Raw genomic sequence first — 13,760 nt, forward strand, 5'->3', positions numbered from 1 at the left:
CAGTACATATACTAGCATATCATGATCAGCATCTTAAAAGTAGCCAGTCTAAACCTACAACTTGCCAGAAGTACAGAGTGGGGGGATTGCACAAACCTGGCATTTCCACAAGCTGATGCTTTCTTTTCTAGTCCGAAGGAAAACAAAATAATCTTCCAGCCTTTTTCGTGTAAACTAAGAAAGTTCCCATATATGCTGATTCGACTGTGCAAAACACAATACAGACTCTAATTCTAGGTTTTCATTTGACAGTTAAGAAAGTAAACTGCAGTTTGTAGTTTCACTCAGAATATTCAGACATCAAAAAAGGTGTGACAGTTGAGACAAGGAGATTTTTTTTGTCATCGGTTTCGTGCTGGTAAGTTTTCTATTATGATCTTTGCGACACACTCATAAAAATTAACAGATCCATTGGCGCCTAAGTCTTAGCCTAGAATCTTTGTCACTTATTTGCATCCTATGGTATCTCAACCTGTTCCCTGAATCAGGGTAGCTTGTTTTCTATTTTTTCCCTAGTGTTTTCTACCTAAATTGACACACACACACTGTATAAATATACATTGTATCCTGCACCTATGATTTTTTTTTAATCTATAATTTTGGAAACCAGGTTGTAAAATCTCCTCCTAGCACACGTAAAACTGAAGCCTCAGTTCAGAGAAGAAGATTTGAGACTCACCAGCTTCTTATAATGGTGGTCCCACTAGAGCCTTCCTTTGCTGTTGAACTCCACGCTCCTATGACCTTCTGCAGGAGATCTGGACACAGCTAATCAAGTTAATTTGGGAAACTTAATTCCTCCCTCTCCCTTTGTGTTAGGATATTCCGGTCCCCCATGGATCACATTACAACTGAAGATGGTGCAAAGAAGATGTACACCTCTCCTCAGCACCGGCTGAAGAATTGCTGCTGGGTTTTTCTCCATCATATACCATCCAGGGGTCATGTATATTTTATACAATACTAAATGCTGCCGACCACATCTGCTCTGCTGGTACATGGAAAGCAAGACTGAAGCCCATTCCCTTCCTCCCGCCATGTATTGGCCAAGCACCTGTGCTTCACCTGCATTTCTCCCCATCACTCCACTGCAGATTCGGCCTGATCATGAGATCTTTGCACCCTCCTTTCCCCCTCCCCACTTCCCCTTGTCCCTTCTCTGGCTGGTGCTACTCTAAAGTAAGGTTGCATGCCCACTGGAATCATCATGGTCCACGCTGTTGAGAATGGCTGTCTGGTCCTCGGGAACGTGTCTGTGGCAGAGGTCATCCTTCAGTGCAGAGAGGCGGGCGAAGGGGTCCTGGCGAGGGTGTCTCTTCTTCTTCCGGAGACAGACAGCTTCGTCGGGCCACAGTACCTGAGAGTTAGGATGTTGTTGCTGAACCTGGGAGGCAGAACCATCTGAAGACAAAGGTGAAAGAAGAGATGGGAAAGCCAGTTATTTGCAGCATTATTACAAGAGGAATCATGGCACTAATATTTATCCCTAAAGCCATCAAATACACACACACACACACACACACAAAGATAACCTAAGATGTAACCAAATGCAGAATTTGATTGCATGAAAAGTTTGAGTGGTTTGTAAGGAAAAGAAAGCGCCTGGAACGATGTTTGTTCTATGCATAAAGGGGATTATGACAGGAAAATGTAGTTCATGGGATTGCTGTGAGGATGGATGAGCTCTGGGAATAAGGCAGGCTTTTATCTGCATAAAGACATAACCAAGAGAGAAATAAGAGGAGGAGGAGTTAGGAGAGATCATTGAGGGGGAACTTGAGGAACCAGGGTAGGAGGAGGTGAGAGAGAAGGAGGCGGCTGAGCTTGTGATAGGGAGGACTTGGCAGAAATCCATTCAAGAACAGTGGAAAAGACCAGCTCAGGGGGCTATGCAGATGAGCATTAGAAGGAGGACTATAAACTACCTTTGGTCTAAGGGGTGGAGGCAAACCCCACTTGGGTTAAGTGGGGAAAAAAATCCTAGCAGGTGGATCTGTCACTTCTGAAGATCCAAGGAACAGGACACCTCAGTGACCTTTGACACAGGTCAATGGTTTTGACAGAATGGCATCCTCTGGGCCCAGAGACCGAACCAATCCCCATTACAAGTCATCGACTTCAATGAGCATTGTGCTGGGCCCAAGGCAGGGGGGACAGGCAGGGGGAGATGAGTCAGAAGTCTCATGTTCCTCACACTCACTGATTTGTTTTTTGGATTTCGAGGAGCCCTTGGATGGCTTTTTGGGCTTCTTTATCCGCTGGTATTTCAGAGCTTCGAGCCTCTCAGATGCAGCACCGTTCCGAGTTGGAGATGGACGTTTTCTAGAAAGACAAAGCAGACAAGCGCCATCAGTGGCCCCCTGCCATATTCTGTCTCAAGGAGGTCTCTCCATTGGGAAGAGAGTGTTCAACCTCTACCAGATCTGCCATGGGGGGAAAAAAAGGTGAGGAGGCCTTGAATGGTGGAATAAAAATCCATCCCACCGCACTGGTGTTGGGAGGTGAGATCGTTTTCTCACCACTTTGCGAGTAAAGTCAATGTTCTCCCCACCCAGCCAGAAGCTAATGACATCTCCCAATATCCCTGTCATTTCTTTTTCTGGACCTTGCTAATAATAGTCCACTCCATGATAAATACTGCTCAGGTCGAACCAGGCAAAGCTTACAGAAAGACATGAAACTTCAACCCTGGCCATTCCTGTAAACAAAATCAAACACTCCTGAAAGTGGAGGAATCTCTAGGAATCAGATGACCCAATGCTGAAAATAATAATCATAATAAAATTCACACCAAGACTCTTGGCTTAAAATTATCTTCAACCTAAAAAAAAGTAAATCATTAAAGTGGCAATTCCTATGTCCGATAAGGCACTTTTTTTATTTTTTTATTTTTAAATGAAATCGCAAGAACAAAAGGCACATTCAGGTATTCATAATTGCGGGGGGAAATGATCCAATTTAGCAACTACGGCACATCCCAGCCCCAGTACAAAAAAAGAGGTGTGGAAGAAACATTGAGGTTACAAAAATCAACATGGTGAGGTACTCATACGTTAGCAAGTGCAGTGAGATAGAACCCTTAAAAACTCTGAACATGCATGCACATTTTTCAAAATGTTTCCAAGTGCTCATCTATACCTTTGATACATTCACAGACACATGCCTATGGGTCAAAGGGAAGGGGACCTTGCAAATCATCTTGCAAGCAGAGAAGGCTTTCTATACTACCATTGACTATCTGTGCCAGGGGCCTCCAAACCACAGCCCGTGGGTCGGATCCAGAGTGCCAAAAAAGCTTCTCAAGTGTTGCATGGCAGTGGTGAAGGCCTGTGCAGCCTCAGGAGTGCAGGACCCCAGTTATTATTAACTGATAAATTTATTATTAATGATAGTAAATAAAATATTTCTTTGGTTGGTTGGTTGGCAACCTTCAGTCTCGAAAGACTCTGGTATCGCGCTCTGAAAGGTGGTTCTGGAACAGCGTCTAGTGTGGCTGAAAAGGCCAATTCGGGAGTGACAGTCCCTTCCACACCCGGAGCAAGTGCAGTCTGTCCCTGGTCTGTCTCCCTGGCTATGGGCCTTCCTTCTTTGCCTCTTTGCCTCAGTCTGTTGGCCAAGTGTCTCTTCAAACTGGGAAAGGCCATGCTGCACAGCCTGCCTCCAAGCGGGCCGCTCAGAGGCCAGGGTTTCCCACTTGTTGAGGTCCACTCCTAAGGCCTTCAGATCCCTCTTGCAGATGTCCTTGTATCACAGTTGTGGTCTACCTGTAGGGCGCTTTCCTTGCACGAGTTCTCCATAGAGGAGATCCTTTGGGATCCGGCCATCATCCATTCTCACGACATGACCGAGCCAACGCAGGCGTCTCTGTTTCAGCAGTGCATGCATACTAGGGGTTCCAGCTGTGGTCTACCTGTAGGGCACTTTCCTTGCACGAGTTCTCCATAGAGGAGATCCTCTATGTATGTATAAGCCTTTATGTAGGTATAAGCCTACAGCACCCCTGTATTCCCAGGCAGTCTCCCATCCAAGTACTAACCAGGCCTGACCCTGCTTAGCTTCCAAGATCAGACAAGATCTTTATCTCTTTTTTGTCTAGTGGATCATGATAGATTGTCATTTTAAAAAGAGGGTTCCAGTGCTAAAATGTTTGGGAAGCACTGCACTGGATGCTTGTGCATCTTGCGATTTTCACCATCTCTCCCTGCAAACCTCCCTGCCTTGCAGAACAATTAGGAGAAGTTGGGAAAACTCATAAATTATTCCACATTCAAATGTGGCTACTTGCATTGTGCCTTGTTCACAACAGTCCAATAAGGCATCATATTTTCATTTCATCGCTGATGTTTCATCCCTACCTGTATCCCCTATTCCTCCTCCGGCTCTCCCCCCCCATTCTTGCTTAATCAGCACAATTGTCTCTCTTTCCAAATGTTTAACATATCACACACACATGCACACATTCACTCGCTATGGCCAGGTCTAATGCAATCCCATAAACCAGTGATTTGCAAACTCACTGGGCTCATGGTGCCCACACAACCTCTTCTTCACATCTTACCCAGGCACCACTGTTTTGGATTTCGTGAAATCCAAGACGGCAGCACCCAAATCTCATGAGATCTCACAAGATCAAAGATGGCAATGCCCAAATCTTGTGAGATCTTGGTCCTTTGCAAGATTTTGGGAGATCCAAAGATGGCAGCACACAAGAGAGCCGGAAGGAGGGGCACTTGGTGACATCCTGTGGCATCCCTGTGAGAGTGTCATGGAACACTAAGGTGCCACAGCACACAGTTTGGGAACCATTGCCTAGTTTTCACATAAGTCAGAGCTTGATACCACAGCTAGAACTCCTGTTGGTTAAGGATGAAGGCACCATGAAATAAAATGTCTAAGTGAGACAAGATTTGAAACTATGAGTGCAATCCAGAGCACTTGCTGAGCTGATGCAGGCAGTAAAGCATGTTCACACCAATTCAGGAGTTGGTTGGGCTGGCATGGAGGACTGCACCGACTCCCAGAGGACAGATCCAGCCTCTGAGCTGGCTGAAGAGGGTGAGTTTGTGCTGGCCCCGGCAGACTAGGACAGGGGATATGTAGCAGGAGGGTGTTAAGGAAGCAGGGAGGGGGTGTTTTGGGTGGGGAGGCAGAGTGGGAGGCGGAATGGGCCTGGGTGGGGAGTGGGACCAGCTGCGGCAGCTTGCGCTGAATCTATCCCCTGGCCCAAGCAGTCTTACATGGGTCTGCTCGTATTTGCTCCAGCAAATTCTCAGGCACATATCAGAGTAGCCCCATAGGGGGTGGCTGAGGCATTACGTGGTATAAAGGGGAAAATATCCCCTTCCCCCAAGGTGCTCTCCAGCCATGGCAAGTACAGTCATTTTTTTAAAAAAACAAATGAATACAGTTTTCCAATTAAGGCCTAAGAAGAACATCAGAGCAGACCTGATGGATGAGACCAAAGGTCCATCTAGTTCTCCATCAGTCAATGAGATGCTTCCAGAAAGCTCACAAACTGGAGATGGAACAGCACCACTCCCTGCTGTTGCTTCCTAATAACTGGTACACAAGTAGCACACAGCCTTAGACTGATGGTCCAGCTCTCTCACTTTTCCATCTCTTGACAGCAACCAGTAGCTGGAGAAAAAAGTACATAAAGGAAGATTCCAATCCACAGCTTTTTATTCCAAGATTCTCAACAGAGAAAAGTTGTAGAGACATTCTGACTACTGGGGTGTAGTTTAGATGATTGTGTTTGTTTGTTTTTTTCTATTAGACATTCACGATGTTTAATTCTCCATCAGAACAAGACAGAAAAGCTTTGCAACACTTCATGACATCTTCTGCTAGACGGTTTGATTGGTCTCATGTCAAGATCCAAAATAAATTCTGAACTGAATTTCCAACAGTAACTTACATAAGATCCAATGAAAGCACTGCCTAGTCCAGCATTCTGTTCCCCGTACTGGCCAGACAGATACTTTTGGAAAATTCACAAGTAGGGCATGAAGATAACAGCCTTGCCTTGCTTCCCTGAAATTGGTCTCTAATCATTCAGAATAGGTGAAAACTAGACTTTAGCAAGAGAAGGCTTGCTGGCAGCTTGCTTCCACCATTGTATTCAGCTCCACAGAGAGGAAGAGAAACCACCTACAAGAGATGCATAATTTGCACATTCTGTTTTGGAAACAATGTCCTTGAGCAACAACAGCAAAGGAGGATCTCAATACTGAAGCAAGCAGCACTCTTTGTTTTCTGCAACTGAAGCCAGAGACAACCTTGTGTCATCTTTTAAAGCTGATGTTCGCAAAAATGGAGGTCTGGTTATGCAGCAAATTTGCAAGCTGGGTCGATTGAGGGGTTTCTAAAGAAGCAGCAAGGAGCCCGCCCCGCCCCGCCACAAAGCATTCCAATACCACTGTTCCAGCACCCACCACCACCAGCAGCGTAATGAGATAAGAAGGAAGCTGAACAAGAGCAGGGCACACACCAGAGAAAGGTATCCCCTTCTACAGGTTTGCAGGGACAGCACACCTTGGCTACACAACAGATTTTTACCATGCTGAGGAAGGATGGAGAAGGGGAACCAGGAGAGGAAATACAGGTTGGGAGAAGAAGGGGAGGAAGGCAGGAGAGGGAGTAAGGAAAGAGGAGGAGAAATAGTAACAATGATGTGAGAAAACAAAGAGAAAGCCAACATAAATAATACTAATAACTGAAGAGAAAAGCACTCGGACAAGAGGACTCACTTCTCCAAGCCAGAGTGAGTGTGAAATGCATGCACAGCCTTTAAAGGGGAAAACTGTTTTCTTCCAAAGAGAGAGACAGACAGACAAGAGTCCTCAAACTCCAACGAAATGCAGCGGAGTGATAACTGTGCAAGGCACTTACCAGTCCCTTACCAACCAACCCCCCCACACCTAGACTTATCTAAGGCTTTGCGCAGGAAGACCCTGTCCCAGTTACGGGGAGGGCACACAGGACAGAGTGCAGCAGGTGAGATACAGTGAGAGTTCACCAGCTTGTTTTGTGGTTTTTGGGTTCCCCTCCTGGCAGTGACCTGGTCAAGGACAGGAGTCCTCAGTTAGCAGACATCCACAGAAACAGAGTACAATCAGGGCACTGCAGAGCCTGCAGTTCTCCTGGAGCAGAGAACAAGCACAGAATCCAGCTGAAAATCACAACATTCCCTTTAGAATAAAACCAGCCTCTCTCGTTCTTATGGCTGCAAAAATGTGCTTGAAAAGCAATTGGGAAATCCCTGATGAAATCCCAGAGGTCACAGGCAGCTGAGCAAGTTGCCTTCTGTCAGCTTCTTGCCACTCCTAATAACTTTTCAGAATAAATTGTGCAAAATGAGAATTATGGAGAAATCTGTATAATTTATACATGTAACAAAATCCAGCTTCTCTCAGTTCAGAATTTGAATTGCCCGGGGTGCAGAATCCTCTGTGAGAGTGTGTTCTTTTACATCAGGGGTGTCCAAAGTTTTTGGCAGGAGGGCCACATCACCTCTCTGACACTATAACTCTTTCCCCGGGGGCCGGGGAAAGAAAGAATTAATTTACATTTAAAATTTGAATAAATTTACATAAGTTTACATAAATGAATATATTGAAGATGAACTTATATGAATGAATGCAGGTCTTGCAATAGCTCAAGGCCTATAAAAGGCCTTGCACAAAGCAAGGCTGGCCTTTCCTTTGCTGCCTCTACTGCATCACAGACATGAAACAGTAAGCAGTGGAGGTAGCCCTCATCCCATAGCTCACGCAAAGAGGTCAAACAGTTGCCTTCACGCTGAAAGCAGTTGTGTCGGGCTAGTGCAGGCTGCAACAAATCTCTGGAGGGCCAGAGGCTCATTGGAGAGTGGGGGCTCCCTGAGGGCCGCATTGAGAGGCCTCGAGGGCCGCATATGGCCCCAGGGCTGGGGTTTGGGCACCCCTGTTTTACATGGAACTATATGCAGCACCAAGTACAAGTTACAGTTAAATATCTTTTAAAAGATAAAAGATAAGAGATGCTTTTCAACCTCTTCATAAATGACCTGGAGACAGGGTTGAGCAGTGAGGTGGCTAAGTTTGCAGACGACACCAAACTTTTCCGAGTGGTGAAGACCAGAAGTGATTGTGAGGAGCTCCAGAAATATCTCTCCAGACTGGCAGAATGGGCAGCAAAATGGCAGATGCGCTTCAATGTCAGTAAGTGTAAAGTCATGCACATTGGGGCAAAAAATCAAAACTTTAGATATAGGCTGATGGGTTCTGAGCTGTCTGTGACAGATCAGGAGAGAGATCTTGGGGTGGTGGTGGACAGGTCGATGAAAGTGTCGACCCAATGTGCGGCGGCAGTGAAGAAGGCCAATTCTATGCTTGGGATCATTAGGAAGGGTACTGAGAACAAAACAGCTAATATTATAATGCCGTTGTACAAATGCCACACCTGGAGTATTGTGTCCAGTTCTGGTCGCCACATCTCAAAAAAGACATAGTGGAAATGGAAAAGGTGCAAAAGAGAGCGACTAAGATGATTACGGGGCTGGGGCACCTTCCTTATGAGGAAAGGCTACGGCGTTTGGGCTTCTTCAGCCTAGAAAAGAAGACGCCTGAGGGGGGACATGATTGAGACATACAAAATTATGCAGGGGATGGACAGAGTGGATAGGGAGATGCTCTTTACACTCTCACATAATACCAGAACCAGGGGACATCCACTAAAATTGAGTGTTGGGCGGGTTAGGACAGACAAAAGAAAATATTTCTTTACTCAGCGTGTGGTCGGTCTGTGGAACTCCTTGCCACAGGATGTGGTGCTAGCGTCTAGCCTAGACGCCTTTAAAAGGGGATTGGACAAGTTTCTGGAGGAAATCCATTATGGGGTACAAACCATGATGTGTATGCGCAACCTCCTGCTTTTAGAAATGGGTTATGTCAGAATGCCAGATGCAAGGGAGGGCACCAGGATGAGGTCTCTTGTTATCTGACAAACTTAGGTGACCTGGGCCAGATGCAGGAAGAAGATGGGTGATGACACGCTGATAATCGCATCACCACCAACTGCTCCTGGACTGGCCCAATTTTGGGCCAATAAAAGGCAAGCGTGGGTGGCATCTGCTTCAAGAGTGGCCCAATTTCAGGCCAATTGAAAGAAGGGGTGGACAAGTGGACCCTGAGAGAGCTCTGCTTGCTGCACTGGTCTCTGCATGAAGGCTTACCTACATGCGAATTGCCGACTGCAAGTGGCCTACTCTCTGTCCTTGCATTGCAGGGCCCAATTGGGTCCAATCAGTCCAAGCTGGCTAAAGCTGGCCCTGTCTACAAGATCTACCATTAAAATCCTTTTCACCCTGCTGGGGAGAGCACAAACCTTGTTTGGATTTCATCAGGAAGGTCTTCCAGAGGTATTCTTGGCCATGCTCCAGATACCTGTCCATATTTGTTTGTGTCTCCTGTGGACGAACAAGATTTGCTCTGGCTCTCAGCGCTGCCACCCATCTGAGGCGCAATCTCATAAATTACGTCCCTCTCCATTTTTACGATTCCATAAAAAGGTGGGAACTCTTTCTGGCCTGGCCTTATTGCTACCCACCAACAATTTTACAATCTCAAATCATAAAGCAATCACTTGGTTCTCTTCTTTATGGGTACTTCTAACAGGGTTGACCATTTATCATCTTGCTGTCTTTACGTATAGCAGAACTGCCCATCCCCTCTCATTTAAGGAGAGTCTACTCCATCAATGTTACAAGCCATAAAGGAAGGCCTGGTACAGTTTACAAGCCAACTGGTCAGGCTGTCAATGGCCTGACAAGACTTATGCTGCCCGCCTGGGATTATAAAAACTGGGAATTCTCCGAAATCAATTACATAGCCAGGATGGTGTCGTAGTTCGGGACTTAGACTTGGAAGATCCAGATTCAAATCCCCACTCAGCCATGGAGCTTCTTGGGTGACCTTGGAAAAGGAACTATCTGACAGCCTTACCTACCTCACAGGGTTGCTATGAGGACAAAAGGAGGGAAGGAACCATACACACCCTATCCTGAGTTCCTTGGAGGAAGGGCCATCTCTCTCCATTTGTGTTTTTGCACATGCACCCACCCACCCACCCTACTCTTATTTGTCCTCTGCAGGAGTTCCAGGGCACAATAATCTTCCATACTTTTACTTTCTGGGTTCCTTGACAATTGGGTCCTTGATCTACCAGTTGAGAGTCGCAGTGGCCAGTCTAAAGGACCCAGAGAAGAAAATGGTTGGCAACCTTCAGTCTCGAAAGACTATGGTATAAGCCTACAGCACCTGGTATTCCCAGGCGGTCTCCCATCCAAGTTCTAACCAGGCCTGACCCTGCTTAGCTTCCAAGATCAGACAAGATCAGGCATGTGCAGGGTAACAAGGATTGTTCTCAATTGCCTCTGCTAATGGATCTGAAACACTACAACTAATGGCTTGGGAAAGAATTGCTACAAAAGGGACACCGCTAGCAAATATACCACCACGCAAGAAGACCCTATTCCTTCATCATACGGGTGTCCCTTCTGCCACTCTCCCCCCACCCTGTTGAAAGACAACTTTGTATTATCTTCGACGCTCTAAACAAAGTCTGACACTCCAGTGTAGGCCCTCCGGCCTATCGCAATCTCTCACAAAAACCCAACAAAAGATTTTTCCAGAATCAATGACTGACCTCATGAAGGCCCAGCTCACAAATTCAGTATATGAGATGGCAACACTTCTGCCATTGGACATTCCTCCTGGTTGTACCTGAGGGGATCAGCAGAACCCCTTCTTTCCTCCAGATGGCTGGAGCCATAAAACCATAGATCATAGGACCATAGACTTGGAAGGGAACCACAAGGTCATTCAGTCCAACCCCCTGCCTGTAGCTGAAAATCCTCCTAGAGCATCTCTAGCAGGTACCTGTCCAACCTCTACTTGAAGATCTCCAGAAACCGAAAATGCACGACCTCCCTTAGCAATCTGTTCCACTGACAAACCACCCTGACTGCCAAGAATGTCTTCCTGATGTCCAACCAGAGTCTCCTCCCTTGCAGTTTCTACCTATCTGGCTCCATCTGCAGCCATGCCACTGGACTGCCACAGAGAGAGATACGAGATAATCTGGGTTCTTCTCTTGAAGAAACTCTTGAAGAACTCTCTTGAAGTTCTCTTGAAGAACTCTCTCCTGCAGCCGATGTTCTATGCAGAACGCTCAGTTTCAAGTACCAAAGTAAATTCCCTCTTCTCCATTTTGCCTTCATTAGTTTGTAAGCCATTATTTTATATGGTAAACCACTGTGACTGTGCTGGCAGAAAGGCATATAGCAAATAAATAAAGTGCTGGAACTCCTGAACCCACCAGGGCTATCTACAATGCGCCCCTTTCTCACTGATCCTTCCTTCCTTCAAATCTGTGTGTACAAAGGAAAAGGAGATACACTGTGTACTGCAGAATGGGGAAACCCAAAGTCCACAAAGACTACGTGTGCAAAAGGTTTGTCCTGGATTTTGCAATTCCTTATTCCCCTTTAAAGGAAAATGTATATATAAATATGTTATTGAAAAAAGCCCCTTTGGTATCCCTTCCCATGCCCCTCACCCCAACCGCACCCCAAAGCCCCGGCACCAGCCTTTCAGACATTGGTCGCCCTTACCTATTGAGCTGAGGAGTAGCTTGTCTCGACAACACTGCCCAGATAGCTGAGATTAATCAAAAACAAAGCAGTTATCAACACCCGCAAGGAGCCAAGCTCCACAAGAGACATCAGCACGTCAAAAGGAACAAACAAAAGAATAATAATAATAATAATAATAATAATAATAAAGGAAGAGTGAGAGGGAAAGAAACTAGAACACAAAAGAACAACCAGTGCTGGACAAAGAAAAAGGGGAACGAAACAGAAACAAAGAATGGATGACTGAAGCAAATTGAAGGCACGGCTTTGGACAGCAGACAGACAACAGGGCTCTAATGCAAAAGGCATATCTGCACTACAGATTTAAACTGGTTCCAGTTAATTATTCTGTCTTCCCAGGGAGTCCCTGGGAACTGTAGTTCTATGAGGATAGCAAATTTGGGGGTGCTTTTAAGGGCCAGCAAACTTTTGATGATTTGGTTTATTTGAATGTGTTTCCCATGGAGAAGAATATCGAGTTTGATTTTCAGCCGGATGCATTAAAATGTCTGTGGCCCCTGTGAGGGGCAGGGAGCTGTGAAGCACCTGAAACACAGTGTTCTAACAGGGTACTAAATTATAATTCCCGGATACTTTGGGAGAAACTGAGGCAACTGAAGAGATACAAAATCTAAAACAAAGTTTGTAGTATAGACATGCCCTCTAGAGTGTCCTGAGATTTCACCATACGTGGTTTTCTGCCCTGGATCTCTTGGCTTGAAGATATCTCTATAAATTAATCTTTAATTAACAGAGGTTGGTGTTGTTTTATTTGTAGCTCTGGTCATCTCAGCCATTTAGTACAAATGCTCCTCTCTTGTCCTGCTAGTCTAACCCCCAGGAAGCAGGAACCAGCAGCGATGCTGAAATGGGTTTCGGACAACTTAAGAGCTTCCAGGTACCAGAGGGTGTTGGGTGAAATGCACAGGGGCACAGTAAGGGGGTGATAAGCCAGTCGCTCACACTGCTTTCAAAATGTCCCAGCTTGCTCCACAGTGACCCTTGCACAACCAGCTCTTCCATACCTGCTAGGTCAACCCATCCCTGCTAAGACCACCCTTCCTCTTGCCCCATGTAGACAGCTCTCCCCAAACTCACCCAGCCACCCACATCTAATGTAGCTCCACCTGTTTGCCTCTAGCTGAAAGCCGCTCAGTTCCACAAGGTCAGGTATCAAAGGGGGCAGGGCCAAGCTTCACTACATGGAGAAGGAACCAACCAAGACAAAAGGATGGAAGGAGAGCTTGCCTACGGGTGCTGCGAGAGACAAGTGAGGGTAGGGGGAAAGAAGGTAAGAGATAGAAAGAGAGAGACTTTGCCTGGTGCAACCCTGGTACCTGGAAAACCAGCTGCTGGAGTCAAGGCCAGCGGCAGTTCCTTTCATGGACAGGATCCAACCATGCTGGCAGCGTCCTGATTTGACTTCTGGGTGTTTGGGGTGGATTTTGCCTTTTGTCCTCTCCTGACAAGCTGTTCGTGCGGCTAGTGTCTTGTTCTTTCGCCTGGCCCAGGTCTTGGGGGGGTGGGGGGGCTGCAGCACCCCTTTTGGAGATGGTATGGAAAAAGGCAGCTTGTGTGGCCTCATGTTTCATTGATGGTGGATGACAACCCCTCTCAAGGAGGGAAAGGATGTGAAGAAGGCCAAGTGAGGCCCCAAGGCCTTAATATCCCAGGTAAGTAAACAGCCAGGAACTAGAAGAGGAAAATATGGGTAATTTCTGGGGTCACTTTATCCAACAACAACACCAAAAATTGAAACCTGCAATTTTAGACAGTCAAACCTTCTCTGCGCATTCCAGAACACTACTCACAAACCAAAACTAGATTCTTTATTCCTTTTGAGGAGGGGGGAAAGAGTGAAGACTTGAGCTAAAGAACAATATACAACATCCAAAGCAGCTGAAAAGTAAGGCACTCCATTTCCCTGGCTTTCTGAGGTGAGTGGTGATGGCAGCCCAGCGCTACAAACTGATTGGGGGGGAAAAAATTCCTCTAAATGCCAACTGGAGGTCATCTCCAAAAAGGATGCTGCAGTGTGCCTTGACCAACCCTATGGATTCAGCTGATGATGGCAAGGGAAGAGCTG

The 13,760-nt window shown here is 46.3% G+C and overlaps 1 protein-coding gene across 1 annotated transcript in view; it reads right to left on the minus strand.

Moving 5' to 3' along the window:
- Positions 1-1,079: 1,079 nt before the first annotated feature.
- Positions 1,080-13,760, minus strand: part of IGSF9B (immunoglobulin superfamily member 9B) — a 113,518-nt gene continuing 100,837 nt past the window's right edge. Inside the window, exons 19-20 of the mRNA XM_066639419.1 lie at positions 2,201-2,322; positions 1,080-1,401 (exon numbers count right to left, since the gene is read on the minus strand). Coding sequence (XP_066495516.1) covers positions 1,175-1,401; positions 2,201-2,322 — 349 coding nt within the window. The 3' untranslated portion in view covers positions 1,080-1,174. The remainder of the gene's footprint in view (positions 1,402-2,200; positions 2,323-13,760) is intronic.

The sequence above is a fragment of the Tiliqua scincoides genome, chromosome 11, assembly GCF_035046505.1.
Source record: "Tiliqua scincoides isolate rTilSci1 chromosome 11, rTilSci1.hap2, whole genome shotgun sequence".
Classification (NCBI taxonomy): domain Eukaryota; kingdom Metazoa; phylum Chordata; class Lepidosauria; order Squamata; family Scincidae; genus Tiliqua; species Tiliqua scincoides.